This window comes from Bombus vosnesenskii, unplaced genomic scaffold (assembly GCF_011952255.1).
Source record: "Bombus vosnesenskii isolate JDL3184/JDL3185 unplaced genomic scaffold, Bvos_JDL3184-5_v1.1 scf7180000013293, whole genome shotgun sequence".
Taxonomy (NCBI): Eukaryota; Metazoa; Arthropoda; class Insecta; order Hymenoptera; family Apidae; genus Bombus; species Bombus vosnesenskii.
Window position 1 is genome coordinate 4063137 of NW_022882944.1, and position 21134 is coordinate 4084270.

The 21134-nt window shown below is 34.5% G+C and overlaps 4 protein-coding genes across 13 annotated transcripts; 2 read left to right on the plus strand and 2 right to left on the minus strand.

The window, feature by feature from the left end:
- The first annotated feature begins 275 nt into the window (after positions 1-275).
- On the plus strand, positions 276-11135 carry LOC117232878 (voltage-dependent calcium channel subunit alpha-2/delta-3). Of its 4 annotated transcripts, XM_033492605.1 has the most exons (19): positions 276-555; positions 1169-1355; positions 1517-2056; positions 2185-2592; positions 2693-3007; positions 3741-3797; positions 5113-5193; positions 5269-5343; positions 5448-5552; positions 5629-5700; positions 5785-5932; positions 6498-6564; positions 6670-6839; positions 6918-7041; positions 7419-7451; positions 8070-8344; positions 8492-8832; positions 8938-9180; positions 9270-11135. In XM_033492605.1, exons 1-19 carry the CDS (start codon positions 479-481, stop codon positions 9660-9662), a joined length of 3711 nt encoding a protein of 1236 aa, XP_033348496.1. In that variant the 5' UTR covers positions 276-478; the 3' UTR covers positions 9663-11135. The 4 variants fall into 4 exon arrangements, with proteins under 4 accessions (XP_033348496.1, XP_033348497.1, XP_033348498.1 ...); XM_033492606.1 differs by lacking the exon at positions 7419-7451; XM_033492607.1 differs by lacking the exon at positions 3741-3797.
- An 88-nt stretch (positions 11136-11223) lies between these two features.
- Positions 11224-12790, minus strand: LOC117232897 (peptide chain release factor 1). Its single transcript, XM_033492662.1, has 2 exons — positions 12318-12790; positions 11224-12231 (listed from the first exon to the last, which is right to left on the minus strand). Exons 1-2 carry the CDS (start codon positions 12646-12648, stop codon positions 11327-11329), a joined length of 1236 nt encoding a protein of 411 aa, XP_033348553.1. The 5' UTR covers positions 12649-12790; the 3' UTR covers positions 11224-11326.
- A 1213-nt stretch (positions 12791-14003) lies between these two features.
- Positions 14004-18533, plus strand: LOC117232882 (scm-like with four MBT domains protein 1). Of its 2 annotated transcripts, none has more exons than XM_033492618.1 (8): positions 14004-14291; positions 14408-14478; positions 15176-15588; positions 15672-15761; positions 15834-16348; positions 16585-17435; positions 17539-18185; positions 18260-18533. In XM_033492618.1, the coding sequence occupies exons 2-8, from the start codon at positions 14433-14435 to the stop codon at positions 18428-18430; spliced, it is 2733 nt and encodes a 910-aa protein (XP_033348509.1). In that variant the 5' UTR covers positions 14004-14291; positions 14408-14432; the 3' UTR covers positions 18431-18533. The 2 variants fall into 2 exon arrangements, with proteins under 2 accessions (XP_033348509.1, XP_033348508.1); XM_033492617.1 differs by having other exon boundaries at positions 14006-14291; positions 17536-18185.
- Positions 18534-18668: 135 nt separating this feature from the next.
- On the minus strand, positions 18669-20937 carry LOC117232909. 6 transcript variants are annotated; one of them, XR_004493219.1, is made up of 3 exons: positions 20543-20937; positions 19988-20217; positions 18669-19900 (listed from the first exon to the last, which is right to left on the minus strand). XR_004493219.1 is itself a non-coding variant. In XM_033492679.1 (2 exons), exons 1-2 carry the CDS (start codon positions 20512-20514, stop codon positions 20085-20087), a joined length of 318 nt encoding a protein of 105 aa, XP_033348570.1. In that variant the 5' UTR covers positions 20515-20531; the 3' UTR covers positions 19908-20084. The 6 variants fall into 6 exon arrangements, 1 of the variants encoding a protein (XP_033348570.1); XR_004493220.1 differs by lacking the exon at positions 20543-20937 and having other exon boundaries at positions 18669-19707; positions 19766-19900; positions 19988-20534; XR_004493221.1 differs by lacking the exon at positions 20543-20937 and having other exon boundaries at positions 18669-19497; positions 19743-19900; positions 19988-20533.
- Positions 20938-21134: the final 197 nt, after the last annotated feature.

The window sequence follows — 21134 nt, forward strand, 5'->3', positions numbered from 1 at the left end:
AAATCAACGAAGAACTCGAACGTTCTCCCTGATTCTATAAATTTGCGAAAACATCAGCCACCTACAATAACTACGAGAATCACCGCTACGAAAATCTTTGGGAAAACAAGGGCGGCCGAGCTCGAAGGTGACTTTTCCGAGAGACAAACATTATTATCAATTTCGTAAGGATGCTTATACGAACGGCGACGCGGCGTCGAGACTCGCCGGCCGTTCCGACGCCTCTCTGCTCGTCATCGCGCGCAAGCTCCACGTCTCACCGAACGATCGATAAACCATACTGGCGAGTACCGTGGTGTCCGGAGTGGAACGGTGCGCGCACTGCATGGCGACGACGTCGACGACGACGACGAGCACGACGACAACGACTACGGTCGGACCGGAGTATCCTTAATGTCAGACGCGAGTCTTCTCTCGGCCTCAGTTTTGTTTACCGTGTCCTCGCGTAAACACCGGAGCGCCGAAGAAGACGAGAGTTATGAGGCTCCGTTTCCTGCCTGCTATCGTCATCCTGATCCTGATCGAGGCACATGGTGACAGCATATCGTCCGACAAGTAAGTTCGAAACGACTATTCATCCAGTAACTCGTACATGAGAAATTTTCCATTTTTTCCTTTTCCACGTTCGAATTTTATGTAGTTGATAGAACGGTTGGAATTGTCAGGAGTTTATTACGATTAGTCCACATGCGCAACCCTTGATATAATGAAAACGTGGATGTTGATACACGTTCCTCGTTGGTATGTTTGTATAGGTCGTCCCTTTGTAGTTTTAGCGAAGGTCGCTTGGAATAATTGGAGATTTTACAAGAGACGTAGAATGTTGAAAACGGGGAACGGTAGAGTTTATGGATTTCATGTAACACGTTTATATTCTTTGTATTATCGGCATTTTGAAACATTTGATGACATTTGAGCATTGACAATTGATACTTAGATAGATAATTGTATAATTATTTACAAATTATATGGGTACCTTTAGATTTGACTTATTATTTCGTGCAGTTATAAGAAATTTCTTGGAGTTCAATCTGTCTCCAATTGGTAAACCGTAATATTTTAAATACATCCACTGCTTACATAACGTTAAAATAATATAACATAACATTATGTTAGACTAGTAGTACACACTAATAGTGCGACCATTTGAAATTTATTCTCTGTACAGAGTGGGAACATGGGCAAAACAGTTAGGTTTCGAGTTGTCGCAGTTGGGCAAGTTTGTGACCAACGTGGACAAGTTCACCGAGAGCTACAAACAGGCAGCGGTGAAGCCACGTGATGGCACTGCTTTAGTCCACGAGATCGCTAAAGACATCAAAGCCATGATGGAATCGAAGATATCAGCTATTAAGGTACATAGTCTGATCTAACCAGCCTAGAAATAAATCCTAACGCTACAAATTTATTTATAAAAAGCCTTTAATAATATAGATTATAACATCTGCGACAATTGGTCAGCTTTTAGGTAAAAATCATGCAATTCGTAAATGTCGTATTTATAATGTTACCATAGAGAATCATGGATGTCGCGGAAACATCAGCCTTGTCCGCTCCAGATGCCGATCCTCCGGAGTCCTTCTTATATATCAACGCAAAGAACAACACGATCGATCTGAAACACAGTGCTCACTTCGGCGGTCAAGTCAATTTGACCATGTCGGCAGTTCACGTTCCGACGAATGTCTATGATCGAGCCTCTAACGTAATTAGAGCGATCAAATGGTCCGAGGAGTTGGATAAAACCTTCATCAACAACTACGAACAAGATCCTTCATTGTCTTGGCAATATTTTGGTAGCGCGACTGGTTTCATGAGACAGTATCCTGCGATGAACTGGTTGATGGAGCCTGTGGATTTGTTCGACTGCAGAACCAGAAGTTGGTACATCGAGGCAGCTACCAGTCCAAAAGACATTCTTATTCTTATAGATACTTCCGGTAGTATGACAGGGATCCGCAGAGAAATTGCTAGACACGTAGTGAATAATATTCTGGACACTCTTGGAAACAATGATTTTGTTAACATCATAACGTTCTCCAATGTTACGAAAGAGGTAATTGACACAGAAATGATCCTATATTAAGAGCGAACAGCTAGATTTTATAACAAGATAAATATGAGTTAGTTATCGATCATATTTATGATAACCAGTTATGGAATCAGTGAAAAATGGTATTCCAGGTGGTGCCATGTTTCAACGACACCTTAGTACAAGCTAATTTAGCGAACGTGAGGGAATTAAAGAGAGCTATCATGAATCTAGACACGGAGAAGATTGCGAATTTTTCCCTGGCCTTGACCACCGCATTCGAGCTCCTCGGAACCTACCGAACCGAGAGGGAAGGAGCCAGGTGCAACCAAGCGATTATGCTGATAACAGACGGCGTTCCTTATAACTACAAGGAGATCTTCGAGACATACAACTGGGAAGATAATTCCAACGAACCCTTTAAAGCTGATATGCCTGTCAGAATGTTCACTTATCTGATTGGCAGAGAAGTGGCAGACGTAAAGGAGGTGCAGTGGATGGCCTGTGCTAACAGAGGTTACTTCGTGCATCTCTGCACCTTGGCTGAAGTGAGGGAAGAGGTATATTTAATTATTTTATACTTTAAATTGATCGGTATTTATATTTCAGTTTAGTTTATATATCAATTGGGTGAATTAATTAACAAATTGTCGTCTTTAGGTCCTTAAATATGTTCCTGTAATGGCAAGACCATTGGTTCTCGGTCGTACGGATCATCCAACGATCTGGACTCCAGTCTACGCCGACGTGACAGATCCAAAGATGACCGATTGGTTGTGGGAGCAAAGAGAAAGCGAAGAACAGAAAGAGAGATTCCTCATGCTTCACAGCAGGAGAAGATTCTTCAATGCCGAGGAACGAGATCGCAGATTCGTGAAAAAGCAGAAGAAATCGCACGACCAGAGCGGCGATCTTCAGGAATACAGGCTAATGACTTCGGTTAGCATGCCGGTGTTCGACCGACGAGAGAACGCGGTAAGATCTTCCTTCCTTATACGATTCAATTAAAGAAACTAATTCTCTAGAAACGTGCTAGGACACGTCGTAACTGTTACGTTAGATTCTCTGCATATATTCTTACAAAAAATTATATTCTGTCTCGGATGGTGAAGATTGATATGAAAAATTTCGAAATTCAAGTATACCCGATGCAATTACATATATGCAATTACATGCAACGTCACATGATGCGATATCCATGGTGCATAAATAAAAGATTCAGCTTTAGGTATCATTAAAAATATCCTGGAACCTGTGTTATTACATATCGAGAATAGATTAACGTCCCTGTCGCTGTATGCAGATTATCATTAACCCCGTTCTATTAATAATTATTTACGGTGAGATACACCTATTATACCTGTGTATACATTGATTTGTAAGAATTCGAACATCAATCAATTAGTCGATCACGCCACGATCAAATGAGCGATTCTCAGGTTTTCTTTGTGATTATGTATATTATTGAATGAAATGAAATTAACGATGGTGGTATTATCGAGACACTCGAGCAAGCAGGCATTCACAATCATCGCTCTCCCCATGATAACCCCTTTTCACTCCACTGCCTTCGTTCGATCGATCAGACGATATCAACACGTGTCGTATTACCCTCTTTATTCGTTGACGGATAAACGTTTAATCGCGCAAATCACCTCCGCAATGAGTGCATTTTTTCCTTTGGTTTTAAGTTCCTGTTTGTCCACAGAACATCACAAGGCAGGTGCTGGTGAACGAAGCATACTGGGTGACAGAGACAAGAGAGGTTGGCAGCTAAACAAAAAACACAAGCAACGTTGTTTCAATGCATAGAACCCTGTACCCATCCTTTCACCTTATTGTATTCAAGTACGCGACTTGGTCCTTTCTGGTCTCCACGTTTACCAATGGAAAATTTATCTGCCTGATCTAGAGCTCTTCTTAATAGCAATGGACAATTATTTTATTTTGTAATGTCGACGACGAAACCTATATTTTACTGTAAGATAATGTAAATTAAGGAAATAGCAATTTTTTTAAACGAGACGTGGATATCCAGGGATGAAATCGATGTCGCGTAACAATCTTTCGTTACATTTAGGTCTACGTTCGTCTCTCTGGTATCTTACTTTGGTCTAACATTAGTATTGAACTTAGTTTAATCATTAGGTAGGTTTAGGTACTTTAGTCTACCCTGTGCCCTGTTCGAGACGAGTAGAAAAAAGCGGATAATCCCGCTCGCCTGTTGGATTGCGAACGACGATACCTCCTCTTGATATTACCATTATTATTATTATTATTATTATTATTATCATTGAGACTCGTAGAAGAACTTCTGGTTCTGCAGTGTCTATATATGTATACGTATACTCATACTGAATACAAGAGAGAATATTTTGGTTGGATATAAAATGAGTACCAAGTACACGTGGTACAATTTGATCAGTTTTATTGAGTGCTAGATTTCGCTAGACAAGTAACATAGTAGAATTAATTCGAGCATCGTTCCTATGGCCATCTTTTTTCTACTAATACATAAAGAGAAAAAAAGACAGGAGAAAAAAAGATAGGACAAAATTTATGAACTTACATTTCATCAGATTCCTCGGTTATTCCTTTGCAGTATTCACTTTATATATATATTGATATTTTTATTTTAGTATTCGATAAAGAATCCTTTTGCAGTAAATTTGGAGGAAAATAGACGGCTATCGGAACGATAACGGCGTGGCTAATTGTGATTTGATTATTAACACTTAGGATAGCCTGCGTCAAACGTTTATTGTCCTTATTGTGTATCGTTCTTATTATTATCGTTATTATTGAGAACGTAGTTGAGCTAGTTATACGTCCAGCAGTATCGTCAGTGAACATTATTATTATTATTGCTATTGTTTTTTCTTTTTTAGTAACTATCGTTATTTAATTCTAGAACGTGTGTCATTAGACGAATTTATTGTGATAGCGTTTATATTGGAGAAGGTAGATACGCTTATGGTTATGCGACTTGGGATGATGATGATTTGTAATTAATTTTGACACACAAATTAATCATTTGTTTACTGGATTTCATTAAAACGTTGTCATGATTCTTTGTGTAGACACGAATCGCAGATCTGCTCGGCGTCGCTGGTACGGATGTTCCTATCGAAGAGATACAGAAACTCATGATGCCACATTTAGTAAGTAGACTACATTTAGCGTTTCCTTCTATTAGAAATAAAATATTAATTGTCACTTTTTATTTTCAAAAACAGCTTGGCGTCAATGGATACGCGTTCATTGTGACAAATAACGGTTTCATCCTGATTCATCCGGACCTCCGACCAGTGGTAAGGAATTTTCTTCGTATTTAACTTCTCTTTAAAATTATTTGATACAACTCGAAATCACCTAACGAATGTCATTACAGTTATTTATGGTGGTGGAAATATAGTTTCAGGGCATCCTAAAACCAGCGTACAATAGCGTCGACATGGCGGAGGTTGAGCTGATGGATCAGGATAGGGAACCCAGGGAGTTCGATGAAGGAATTATTACGGTACATGTAAATTAGCTTCTCGAAAAATAAATAATTCCTACTACTATATATGTAATATCCACAAATTTATCCACAGCTTCGGGATGACGTGGTCGACCAAAAAAACGGTAGCGTGACACTGCACACGAAATATCATTACGATGATATGGTGAGTTGTATTAAGATCGGTATTATAATTAGAACAATATAATATCAGAAATATTAATTTTGAACTCTTCTGTTTCTTCTGGAGAAACGTGTGGGTAGGGTAAGGAGGAAGTACGATTACACAGGTATACCAAATACACCATTCACGGTGGTGGTTAGTCTGCCGGAACATGAACACATTGGAAATTATCGCGTGCACGCAACCGAAGAAATACATCGTTCACACGTTAGTGGTACGTACGTTCGTAAAATGCATTTCAATAATAACTAAAATAATGTTTCTTTTTTGCATTCTTGTAATTCCCCACATTAAAGACAAATCTCGTTAAACCAGCAACATTCAAGAATTAAAATAGTCAGACGCATCTGCGAGCGCTGAACTTTTAATAATCGAGAGAATTTCGTCTCGAAACTTTTCAACGGTGCCTGTAAATAGAATTCAATGTTTTATTCAATAGCATAGATATATATGCAACGTGAAAAGTTCGGTAGAAGTTTGATTGCAAACTTTCCACCGAGCATGCACATTTGCGGGAGAAGCTGGCAACTTTTGCCTGCGTATATAATGAAAAAGGCCGCGGAAATAAAGTTATCTCTCCCTCTTGGACATACAATCATGGGAATGTTCAAACTTCTGGTCTAAATCTCAGAAACTCTTCGGATACTTTACGTCTCTTGTACGAATAATTCTTTAAACTTCTTCTGACCAATACATTGCGATCACACTAATTTAATTCATCGTTACATTACATTTCCGATTATTTGTTAATCATATCTTAATAAGATTTCCCGTTATAGGCAAGAACGTGTCTGATTATTTCACTGGTAAAAACTGGCGGGTACATCCACATTGGCTGTACTGCAAGTAAGTGAATAAATATAAAGTAATCAATAGCCTATTTTTTTACAATTTTATTCTTCAGCTATTTCTTGGTAGAACTATAATGAATCAAATAATCCTCTGATATAGGTATCACTATGAAGACGACCGACCGTTTAATACCTCGGAAGAGCAGCTTGTGCACTTCCTACAGCGAACCCGCCAGCCAGGCTGGAGGTGGAATGACATGAAACAGCCATCCCAGCCACCGGAATATTCAGCCACGAATTCCGGTAATGACACTCACCGCAAATCAAAACGTAAGCTTCCGCATACTTTGTCTTTATCATATCCTCATAAAATGAAATGGTAACTGACAAATTTTTTTATTCGAATAGCTACACCATACAAAGCGGACAAAGACTCTTATTACTGCGACAGGGATCTTCTGTTGAGTCTGGTTTTCGATGCAAAGGTAACCCAATGGTTCGCGAATCCCAAAACTGCACGCGAAGAGGCAGGGTGAGTACCGATATGATTTTATTTTTAAAACAAAATAGCAAAGCATTCTTGGTGGATTGTACGCTTTAAAAATATATATTAAATGAAGCTTCAATGGTCTGGGGATATTAAGGATAGGATATCATCTTTTCTCTTGAGAAAAATCGTTAAAATTGTTAAAAAAGAGATTAAAAAGATTGAAAAAAATGTTTATAACGCCACTGTACCATTAAATAGGTTCGGTGAGCCCCCATTTTCGTGCCCTCTATATTTTTACGTTTTCTGCACAGTTCTTCTCTCGTTTCTTTCTTTTTATATTCTTTCCTCTGTCAAAATTTTAACAAAAAAGTGCACCCATTTCCTTTTTTACTAATACTGACCACTTTGACGCCATGCAGACCTTTAGCTAGGCTGATGAATCTGCTGCCCAGGTAACGTCCATCATAAACGCACCTTACGTTTTTAGAAGTTAACCAGTTGACTACAATGTGCTATTGCTTTTTTCTTTGTACAAACTTTCGTTCTACAGTTCGTATATTTTTATTTATCTCTGCTGATTCTTTTTGATGTTGATTAATTTATCATCTCTGTTACTATTAAGGACATACCTTTTTATAACATTCATTTAATGTTTCTTTTCCTTAAATCTTCTCAACAATCTGTATTTTATTCTTTTATTATTCCTTGTACATTTGATTAGTAAAAGGTATTATAGTCCGAGGAAGAAGATAGACCTTCAGTATTGGAACCTTGAAGAGGAAGAGGACATTGGCGACTGAAAAACTGGAGAATCATTTTTATTATTCTGTATAGTAGTCAAACTCATTTGTGAAGCTTTCCATGATAATCTATTATAAATAACAAATTCTAACTCAAAAAATATCAAACGAAGCGAAGCAAATGAGTAACCACAGCCAGTATTCCCATAATGCAGTATCATATCAAATATAGCATCACAGCAGAAAATAAAGTATCTTAGAAAATAAAGAACTTGGATTTTAAGGAAAGAATGTATCCTCCGCATATATCTAATACCATCTTTCTTGTAGGAAAGATTTCCAACAACGTTTCGGCGTAACGCTTGCCTTCATGGCTACCCATAGTGGTCTGACAAGATGGAAAGACTTCATGATAAACGAAGAAGAAACTATTCCTGATGATCACTTCAGTAAGATGTATCCCAGAGCTATCGACGAAGTGTGGTACAAGCGTGCTGTGGAACAGCACTACGTGAATTCCGATAGCTTCGTCTTTTCCGTGCCAATCGACGAGGAAGGGGCAGACAACACTACTCTTGTCACTGCTAGTCGTGCCATATTTATCGGTAAAGTGTCGCGTAAAAAGATAAATAAATTTGAAGAAATTAAAAGAAGATTAAAAGGTTGAAAGTGACCTAAAACAAATTTAGAAGTTGTTCGGAAGGATAGATCGGATGAAAATATTGAAGTGAATTATTTATTTTATTCTTCAGGGACTGATAAGGAAAAGGCGCCAGCTGCGGTTGTTGGTTTCCAATTCCAACATACCGCTCTTCAGGCTCTCTTTCAGAATATTACATTTAGTTGCAAAGGAGGTGAAAAGTGCACAGATTGCGCTGCGGATGACTGGGCCTGCTACTTGATCGACGACAATGGATACGTGATCGCAGCCGAAGATAAATTTGATGCTGGGAAATTCTTTGGTGAACTGAAAGGACCAATTATGTCTAGTTTGGTAAAAGAAGGTGTCTTCGAAAAAATCAGAATATTCGACTATCAAGCAGTCTGCTTCAAAAGTAAGCAAACTAGTAACGATGGAAGCATTTTGTTGACGGTAAGAACATTTTATTTTCTACTTATATTAGTAAAATGTTTATGAAGAATTGCGTACAAATATATAATGATATTTTTTAATGAGTTACTGTATTTACATGTTTAGCCATGGAAACACATGCAACAGATGGTTTCGTGGCTCATCGGCCAAGCAGCCTGGGCTTGGGCTAAAGCTGGAATTTGGGAATCCGACTACGCAGAAGCGTATGCTTATCCGAACGAAGATGAAGGTATGCATGAAGACTATCAGGAAAGCGAAGAGAAACCACCGATAGATCCTAAGGATGAGAGGCTATTCGATCAAAAGGTTTTGATCAATAGAACACGACCAGAAGCTTGCGATCAAGAGGTAAACTTCATAAAATATCAGTTGCATTGTGACATATTTTCCAATTTTACCGCGACGAGACTACACCATTCTTCTTTCAATTTTATCAGGTATATCTGTATTTGCGAAACGCATCCTTCAACTTGTCCAACACAGATGTAGGCGCAAATACAGGATGTAAATACATCGTGCAACCAGTTGAATACAGTAACATGCTTCTCCTGGTTGTGAACATTGATGAGAGCTGCGAGCAAATGATGATGCCTCCTTTGAGCGTCATTCCAGAAGAAATAATCTACGAGAATAATTCACTGGTATGCCAGAAGGCGCTCACTTCATTAAAACGAAAGAGACCTCAATCCTGTATTCGTAGTCACGCGAGGGAGAGCGAGATCAAAGATCTTTGCGGTTTGGCTTCGAATGTGGCGCCGAATGTCTACCTCCTTCTTCTTTTATCATTAATTTACACTTTGGTTCATCGACTCGTTTTTGGTCAACATTAATGTTTCATTGGATCGATTTAAGACGAAAGACAAGAGATAGAAGGCGATTAAAATTTCAGTTACAAATTTACACGCTACTGATTTTTTCGGAATCGATTATCAAACGGAACGATTATCTTCACGGCCGTTCATGCTATGCAGTATATAGATATCCTTAGAACGTTTTTCGGGTTCGCAAAAACGTATTACATTTATCAACGTTTTACGAAAAGCTATTAAACGAAAGAAAAGTACAATTCGTAATTATTCGTTACGAATCGATCGATATTCTTTTTTTCGTTTTTATAGTTATCGCGATTTCAAGATGTTCTAGTGTTTATAGCGACGCTATAATAGGGAGATATTCTCCGAGTCCTGGTACTGTCTCCTTAAATGGTACTTTGACGATGGTGCAAGCAGGGTCTGCACCTTTATACTAATTGGTCCAATCATCAATGTACCTCAAGGATTATACTATGTCACGGGATCAGGGTTAACGAAATTTAAAGAGGATGTATACCCGTGAATCGGTGCCGAACTAGTCCTAAAAAACAATCTTACTGCCTGAAACGCAATGCGGTGTCTATTTCATATACGTCCCTGCTCTGTTTCTTCTTTTTATCCTTCTCTTCGCTTTTATTCATTCGATTATATTTCTTAGACTTGTTATAGGTACTTAATCAAATTCTCGAAAATTGTACAGCGCTTATTCTTTGCCCGTATGAGTGGAATGGAAAAAAGGAAGCTAACAGATGGATATAATCAAAATTTTATAAATCTACATAGATCGGAAAAGACGACAAGAAAGCAGTAGTCAAAAGTATACTTTCTTAACAAAAAGAAATATCGCGTATAGAAATATTGAATAAGGAAACGTAAAATACATTGCTCATTCAAATACTGTCGCTGCTAGTTACTCTACAAATCATACACTCGACCAATCTTGCGTAGGAAGAAAATTCTAGAGCGGTCGAAATACATATGACGCGTTTAAGATCTAGATTTAAAGTGTGGTACAAAGGAGGAAGTTAATTCACGCGAGAAACGCTCGTAGGTGGAGGACGCACCTACATTTCGTGGGATAATCGGTTGAAGGAAATTGTGAGGAAACGATGAAATCGCATTTACCACGAACTTAATTCGTCACGGTCGCTAATGTTAATTTTTGGAGCATTCAACTATGTAGAATTTTATAGGAAACTACGTATATGCGAGCAGGGTCGTATATAAGAGTTATACTTTCATGACACTATGAAACACACACACACACACACACATACACACAGCGCTTTGTACATTAACCGATGTAAAACGTGTCGTTTGATATTTATAGAGATTACGAATATTAATTTTGTATATTAATGTATTATATGAGAGTTACAAGGATGTGTGCCTTTGGACACGCGGTTACGAGACAAAACGAAACAAAAGTAAAAGAAAAAAAGAAACAAAATCTTGTTGTGTGTTTTTCAAATAAACAACTGATCTCTCTAATTCAATAACTTCTCTGCTTCCTTAAACGAAACAGAAAGGTTTTATTGATAGAAGACGTGGCGAGTTTTCATCCGAAAAACAAATGATGTTACTTGTATTACACAGAGTTTATTACAATTTGCTATGTACAATGGCTTGCCTATGTAAAATGAAAATCATTTCTTATCAAAATGGCAAATGTTGGACTAGTGTTATTTGAATTGACTCATCATCTCCTCTATAATCTCCAGCGTGGTCCTCGGTTGCATATCCTTGTAGAGCCTATCCTCCAGTATTTCCAGATCTGCTCCATTTTCCATAAATTCTCTTAAATTGTGCATTGTGCCATTTGATATTCTATGATCCGTAATCCGATCTTGATTGAAGTTATATGTTCTGATTTTCTCGTTTCTCAATCTCGACCCCATTTGTTTCTTACGTATTTTATTAATAAGGGAAACCTGTTGGTCCAATTGTTCCTCAAACAATATAGTTTTTAGTTTTGTTAGTGCTAACTGTTTGTTTTTTATTTGAGACCTATTGGTTTGGCAAATTACAACTTTACCAGTGGGTATATGAGTTATTCTAATTGCAGAATCTGTAGTATTTACGTGTTGACCTCCAGCTCCAGATGCTTTTTTTGATTCTATTATCAAATCTTTCTCATCTATCTTGATATCAACATCCTTGGGTTCTGGTGTGATTATTACAACAGCTGTACTGGTATGTAAACGACCAGACTTCTCTGTTGCTGGAATCCTTTGTACTCTATGTACACCACTTTCATATTTTAATTTCTTGAAAGCATTGTTATCCGTTATTAATAAAGTAGCTCTCCTTAACCCACCCATGTCACTTTCAAACTGTTCCAATGTCTCATAACTAAACCCTAAATGATCAAAATAATTTACATACATAACTAATAAATCTTTAGCAAACAACATAGCTTCCTGACCACCTACACCTGGTATTATCTCCATAACAACATTATCATAATTTTCAGTATCTACTTTTTGTAAAATAATATCTAAAATTTTCCCGTCAATCTGTGATATCTGTCGTGCATATGCTAAATCTTCTTTTTTTATAAGATCTTTCATTTCTTCATTCTCAGGTACTAAAACATAAGTTATATAGATTTGTTAAACAATCAGGAAAGAGGGTTTTAATTTACGATAATGTAAATGAATGCAAAGTACTTACCAAGATCGTTCAAATCCTTTATATTCTCAATTATCTTAATTTTCTCATTCAGCAACTGGGGGATTTCGTGTATTTTAAGAATATCAGAAATACTTCCTTGTTTTTCATCACCATTTTGATACGCATTCATAAGATGATCTAAATATTTTCTAACATGCTCATTAGTTACAAATAAAGTCGCTTTCGAACAAAATTGGCATATAGATAGATTAGCCTTTTTGTTGAGGTTAAGGAACACTGGATAACACGATTCGATCAGTTTAGTCTTAGCTATGAAATTTCTACAGTACTGGTAACTATTAAGCGAGCATCCTCTTATTAGAAATAACATATTTCATTACAAATTATTATGCAATCAAGATATGTTCCTTATTCATTTACGCGACTTTAAGTAAAAATAAAATCACCTATCTCATGTTTGTATTTACAACTGAAGAGAGCGCCAATATGGCATTAACGCTATCAGTATAGAAAACATTAAGGAGATACAAACTGATCTTTAAAAATTATATACATTTTGTAAATTATATATTCTTAAAACAAACCTAAGTTTCTTAATTTAAAATAATCACAATTTATTATTATATGAGGAGCTGATATTCTTACGAAATCAAAAATAAAAAATTGAAATGTTTAAGTATAATATTTTAAGTTTACCTCTGTTGGTAACAGCAGGTTGTATCATCATTTCGATAGCTTTTACAATCTCAATTCAATTAAGTTTATCTAGTTTTGCATAATATTAAAAAATATAGTACAGGAACACCATCTTTTATAACATTCACTCTTTACGTATACATATAATTGAATTAAAATGTATAATTTATTGTAGCAACAGATATTCAATATAGGCACTCATAAACTCAAAAATGTATGGAATATTTTAATTTCAATCATAAAATCGTTATAATATATTATTGCTATTTACTTTAACGAATCTATATATTGGAAAACAGATACATACGTAAGTAGTATATGTGTAAAGATTGAAAAATGTGGCATATCAATTGTATCGATTTTCTAACGAGTACATACAATTATATACTATTCACTCTTAATATATCCCATCTTTCTCTGTGTAACGCTATAAAATAACTATAATAATACTTTTACAAGAAACATAATGTACATAAAAATATTGACAATGTTGCCATTTATAAATGAATTAAAATAAAACTTGTTATTGTACTTATACATATGTATCATACACTAAAATGCAGTCACTTTAATTACGTATATCAAATATGTAATATATGAACAACCACGTGTTCAAATTAATACAACGACTATATTCAAAATACAAGCTTTCAATATATATATATGAGTATAAAATAATCTATATTGCGCTTAACAAGCTTTCTTCGTTACAACTGGTCAATCTTACTGAACAATTGACCATAGTGGATCAATATTAACACAAAAGAAATAAACAAAAAATAGAAGATAAATTTTTGCGTAACTATATCATTGATGATCGCTGAGGCTTGTAAATCTTATCATTTAAAGGATCGATAATGTCTTTCTCGTGACAGATGATAAACTTGCAATATTTAAAATTAAAAATGAAATCCGATGAATAATCGTAGACAGCTATACTTCATACGGTATGGAAAGCAAGATATACCTAGGGCAAGAGTACCTATTGTTGGAGGATACCGTTATTGGTGTTAGGTAAATATTAAAAAGAATTACCGGAAGAGGCATAGACAAAGACATAGATAGAACAAGGCTAGTAGTAGTTTCAGAAAATATAATTGAAGGTACATTCAAAATGTTGCCCATTTCAAAGTAGGTAGATCTAATGTTCGGGACGAATGCGCCAAGCGTACCGCACGAGAGAGATAGAAAACAAAAGAGAAAGATACGCGTACAGTAGACCAGTATAGAGCGGCACGGACAGCTACGATTGAGGATACTATTTTTCATTAAAACAAACACTACGCAAATTTCGAAAATAAGCGCTTACTACAAAAAAAGGTAAGTTGTAAATTGTTCGACGATTTATTAGAAAGTTTAATAGAAATTAATAATCTATCCGCTGCCCAATTAACGGGGCCGCGATGGAAATTGATTTTAATGTATTTATGTGCAGGCTTATAATATTATAACGAAGTCATGGAACCTTGCGAAAACCGATCACAAGAGAAAGTGCAAGAAGGAGGTAAGATTAAATTAATTTGCATTTGTGATTATTTTACACTGTTTCGTTCGTGCAATTTTTATTATATAACGTCAATGTTATTTGTAATAAAATTATGATTATTCGGTAACCTTTTAAAGTTTTTGAAATGACTCTGACCGTTTAACACTGATTCTATTAGAAGACATTAATCACGTTCGCAAAGTTTTTGATAATAACGTATTGCAAGAATGTAAATTTCATGAAATCCTTAATGAGACGCGCAAGTGAAATTTATTTTATTTTATTAATCATATCGTCATGATAATGACGAATCTTATAATCTATTTATGAGTATTAGATATATAGTTTTTAGACACACAAGATATATATTTTTTAAAATAAAATTACGTGTCATTTTAACAATTATTTTATAATAAATATATTTCATTAAAAATAAAAAATAATGTATTTCAATAAATTAAAAGTATATCTTTATATATATATATATATATACTTTTTTAATAGAAATATTTTTATTTTTAGTATATTCATGCTTATTATTAATTATTATTATTATTATTATTATTATTATTATTATTATTATTGTTATATTTCACATATTATAATTAGAAATAAATGATATAATATATTTAAATATAAATATTAACAAATTTCATAAACTCTAATAATTAAAAATTATACCTGAAGAAATCTGAAATTAAAATCCATTTTTCAGAATATGGCTTCTTTTGGCAAGATTATCTTGATGCTACAAACAGTGTTGAAGTACCACAAATTATGTTTCCACATGTTGAGCTAACACTTCAGAGTGGTATTGAAATTGGCATGTCCCTTGAGGTGCCAATTCCAAAAAATGCAGATGAGGAAGACACCAATTACTGGGTGGCTTCTATTGTCATGGCATGTGGTCCTTTATTACGTTTACGCTATTTTGGTGGAGATGATAGATCATTGGAATTTTGGTTCAACCTTACTAAGGAAGCTGCTCATGAACTTGGTTGGTGTGTGCAAAATAATAAAAAATTAGTACCAACTGATATTATTCTTCAAAGGTCCCCAGACTGCGTGGAAAGATTGACCGAATTTTTAACAACAGCCCGGAGTGTTCCATCAGAAATGTTATCCGGAGTTAGTTAAACATTTGTGAAAAATTTTATATAAAAATAAAATTATAATTTAATTTTCTAATTTTAATTTTTGTCTCCATATAGGATGGTCTAAGCATGACAGAGAGAATCAAGCAAGGCATGAAAGTTGAAGTTAGTGATATACTACATCCATATAAATTATGGGTAGCCACGGTAAGAAGTAATGTACAAATTTTATATTATTATTTCCATAAGTACCATTTAATTAATTTTGTGTTTCTTTAGATTATAGAAAATGTAGGAGGACGACTTTTATTAAGATATGATACTCCTGGTTCATCACGTAAAGATTTTTGGATGTTCTGTACATCAGAACATCTTCATCCTTATGGGTTTGCATCTAAATCTAATTCTACTTGGTTTCTAGAACCACCCAGTTCTATAGTAGAAATGCACACATATGAAGAATGGAAAGATTTATTAGAGTCTATACCAAAAAATTATGATCTTCCAGAAGAATTATTTCATAATACTGTAGATCATCCGAAACATGAATTTAAAGTTGGTATGAAATTAGAAGCATTGAGCCCAATTGATCAGATAAAAATATGCCCAGCTACTGTTATAAAAGTATTTGATGACACTTATTTCCTTGTACACATTGATACATATGATGAGTTGTCAAAGGGAATGGATATTGAAAACTGTATGTACAACAGTACAGAGAAAAACACTTGGCTTTGTACAGCAGAACATCCATATATATTTCCAGTTGGATGGGCAAAAAAACATGATATCAAGTAAGTCTAATCCTTGTGACAGCAACAATAAGTAAACTTTTCAAGTATCCTTCTAAAACAATGCAATCTAAAAAGATATTGGCAGAGAGAAAGTGAATATCCCTGTACTTAGTATCAAAAATGCAAAACTATTTAAATACGAAGAAATAATTATTTTCTAAATTATGTATCCTCAGTGCTCTTAAATCTTCATAATTGATCCATGCCTTATAATGTAACATTTTAACGCTTTTTAGAATTGTGCATCCAAATGGTTGGACTCCAAAAGAAGACGAATTTGATTGGGACGAATATTTGAAAGATACCCAAGCAACTGCTGCAGAAGAAAAGTTATTTCCAGAAAGACAAAGTGCCACTGATGCACGTTTTGAATGTAGTATGCGGTTAGAAGCAGTTGATCCAGAATGTGAAAATATCATATGTGCCGCACATATTACAAAAATTGTTGATAATCTTTTATGGTTAAAGTTAGATAATTATGAAAATACAAGACCAGAACATATAGTTGATATGTGTTCCTTACAAATATTTCCTGTTGGATGGTGTGAATCTAATCATTATCCATTGAAACCACCAAAAGATTATATGGAAGTTTGTAAACAACTGCAAATGCCCGTGAAGGAAGAAAAAAAGACCAACATTCTAGATATACCGATATCTGAGCCACGTTCTTCACTTTGGTGTCCAAAGATATATTTTAATTATCGTTGTTTCACAGGCCCTATGATTTCTAAAGGGAAATTAGCAACCCTACCAAAAGCAGTAGGACCTGGCCCTGTAATTTTAGTTATGAGAGAAGTTTTATCAATGATCGTATCTGTAGGATATAGAAGTGCTCGGATATTAAAGGTCCTTCAATGTGATTCTAAACCAGATCCAGGATACCATTTAGAAGTTTTAAAAGCCAAACATAAAAACAATACATATCGCGCAAGTGTTGCCGTAGTTACATCCGGAGATATGGTGGCTGATTTTTGCAGAAATATTTGCAAAAAGTTAATGGTATGTCCAAATTTATTTGGTCCCTTGTATGTACCTGAAAATGAATGTCCGGATAAGTGCCACAAAACATCAAAAGCAAAATTCAGTAAGTGTAATTTCTTTTACATTTAAGTTATCATATATATGGTTCATTTATAATCTTCATTTCAATTGATTTATTAATACTAATTAACTTTTTATTTTAGCAGCATCTGTTGGTACCGGACGAAGAGGTAAGCCAAAGGGTTACACGAGTATTATGGTACAAAAACCAAAACCATGGGGTGGTAGGCGAAAAAGGAGACGAGGAAGATGGGCAAACAGAGAAAAAGAGACTCATGAAGATTTCGAGCAAGAAGATGAAATGCCATTTATGTCATTAGATTTAGCCAAACACGTATCAGGGCTTGAAGAAACGCTCGATGGAAGACCACCACTTTCTGAGATAGATATCATGATCCAGAAAGGTTTAGAGAAAGGAGAAAAATCAGATGAATTTAAAACTGAGCCACCTTCGAGCAACGCATCGGATGATTCTGGAAGTTCATTTAACGATAATAGGAAGATGAAAGACAGACGAAGCCCTAATAGTTTAAATAATAAACAGCATTCATCAAAATTTAGCCAAAGTTCCACCGTTACTAGATTAGGTAAGAGAGAACGAGATGGGGATACAAGTATTGAATCTGATGGCTCAGATGGAGAATCAGAATATGTGATGATGCAGAAGAAACAAAGGCGTCCAAAAACGCGGAAACTTGATTCGAATCCATTATTTTGGAGTGTAGATGATGTCTTCAGATACTTAAGAAAAACGAATGATTGCAAAGACATTGCAGAAGATGTAAAAGAAGAGGTAATGTATCCAGGAATATAAATTCTTAAGCGGCATAGTTCTAATAATTTATTTTCCTTTTTCTTCTTTTACAGGAAATTGATGGGCTAGCATTTTTACTATTAAATCTACCCTCTCTTACACAACACATGAAGTTGAGAACGAGTTCAGCTATGAAACTTTGTCGGCACGTTGAACAAGTTAAAGTCACGTTCTTTTTACGACATATAAATGAAGTAGAACCAGAACAGTATCAAATTGTATAATTTTAATAATTAGGAAAATTCAATTTATTGTATTATTTATATAGTGTAATATAGTGTATCATGGAACAAGAGGAAAATAACTAGATCTTAAATGTATAAATAATTACAAAATGATTTTTAATTTATACAAACATGCAAGACTCCATTACTTTTAAATAAATTTTAAATAGATATACAATGTATTTAATTATACTGTTGTATATTTAAATTATTTTTATTATATCATGTTTTTTAATGAAATTAAATGTTACTGATTAAACTGACTAATCAGAAAAGTACCTAAGATGCAAATACACATTAAGGCTTATTCTTTATTTTCAAATTGTACAAAGTCAGTATGAAGAAGATTGGACGACCTTTTTCTATCATTAATCCTACTATTATTAACGTTTATATAATATGTATTCATTAAATTTTTATTTTGTGAATTGATAATAAAGCAATAAATTTACAATCGCAAGGAAATCATGTCTTAATATAATAATCTAAAATATACGTTTGAGTTTGTCGGTTTCGTGTAGCTCAATCTAAATTTGTGACAATGCTTTTACATGTCCTATAAACTGCACTGCAATTTTTGATACTTTGCCAAATTATCTACACTGAGGATCAAGTGTCAAACAAGAATTGTGAATGAAGTAGAAATTATTAAACTTGTCATTTATCCAAGACAGATGAATAGATGCAAATTATATGCAAATATAGTTTACTTCTTTCAATATTTCCTACTTTACTTCCTACAACAACTTTATTTTGATACCTAAGTATAACAAATATTATATAACTTTTAATGCAAGAAATAAATGCGATTAACGGAACGGAAAAATCAAATAAAACGAAAGAGATATGATATTCAGTACGAACATCAACTTCTTTTATCATAGAACATATTCTTTGCACACGGTCTATCAATTAACGCCAAAAGAAACGATGCGGTTAAGTGTTCTGTAAGCAGCGCTCGTTGTCTCTGTGTGTGTGGTCTGAACTGATACGAAAACCAAATATGATTACGTACATAATTGTTAACATATTTTGTATTCAGAGACATGATAATTTTTGCATCTTGGCTTTCTACAATACAATGAAAATCATTAATTTTATTGAATATCCATGTAAGTCATAGCATACGGCTCGACCTATATTTTTATATCGAGCATTCGATCGAAGTTTAAATTTGCTCAGACTCAGACGTATTTCTTATCACAGAAGAGATTTGCTATTGGATCTTAGAATATACATGTGTTAGTTATCTTGTTATAATATTTGTATCTCTTTACCTGGAATACCATTTATATATTAATTGTTCTCATACCTATCATATATACGATAATATACCGATAATTAATTAATGGCATAGTTTCTCATCTTATACAATCGTTTGTCATTTTTACATTAAGTTTTTTATCTCTCTTTTATAAAATATTATCGTGACAAACTCTGTTACACTCATGTCTAAAAAAACCACATTACCTAAATATGAATTTCAAACTTGAAAAGTTTTGTCATATTTAGAAGTTGACAAAGGTATGACAGCTCACGTAAAGATGCATCGTTTACCTCTCTTTGACACGTATCAAGTCTAAAATATATCACTTCCCCCTTTTTGCAAAGTATACACAGCTGCACTTTATCCTATACAGGCTATACATAGTAGCTACGTTTGCTTAGGAGGCGCGCTTTTTTTGAATCTGGCGCGACAAGATGCCTTCGATTTGTCTCGGCCGTTATTGGCCAAGAGACTATAAAGACTCACTCCTATAAAGGAATACCCACACCGTTTGTTTAACCTGCGAAGAGAAGACTTTTATGAAAAGATTGTAAGTATTTGACATTATTCAATAAAGCAGTATTAACAAACTATATAATGAACGACTATTTTGCTATATAAAATTCTTATACTCGTCTGCAGTGGTCTTATAAATGTCAACTCTTTTCATAGAATGCAGTAGTGTCTTACTAACTGGCCGGAATTCCACCTTGCTAACTAACATCACTATCCCCACCATTTCTTGGAAGTGGAGCGGAACTTTGACACTATACATATGTGTGCATGTACGTGTGTGTATTTGTACGAGACCTGACATTTAATCGTTTTTATAAAGATTGACAAACCTTTAGATATTGGAGCCGTGATATCTTGGTTGAATTTCTATAGCAATGAGTGCTTAAATCTCAATTTCGAAACAAATCGAAGTTTTACAATATTGTTAAGATTCGAACTATTTTTGGCATGATTCAGTATTAGAAACTGTCTAGGATTTTAATAAATCTTAAATTGTTAATGTTTCGATAAGTCTCGAATACCTTGATTTTGAATGCTCTAAAAATCTTCATAGATTTCAAAGTTTTGAGAGCTCGATGGATATATGTAGATTTAGAAGACAGAATCCCTGGACCTCTTTGCGCTATAATTTTCCAAATAATAATATTAGAGAATTGACAAGTTACAAGTGATGGGTTATAACACTTTATATCTTTACGATTTCAGGTAAAATAGGATAATCGGATAACTTCATCGGTAATTCATAAAATTTACTTTTAAAGTTCCATTTGTTTAATCATCAAACACTAATTGTTATTCTTGTCTAAAAAAGAATATATTAATCCTAATCTATAACCAATGTAAAATTTTACTAATAATATTAAATCAAAAGTATAAGAGAACCGTAATGCAGATCGTATCTTGCTAACTGGCCAGGTTTGG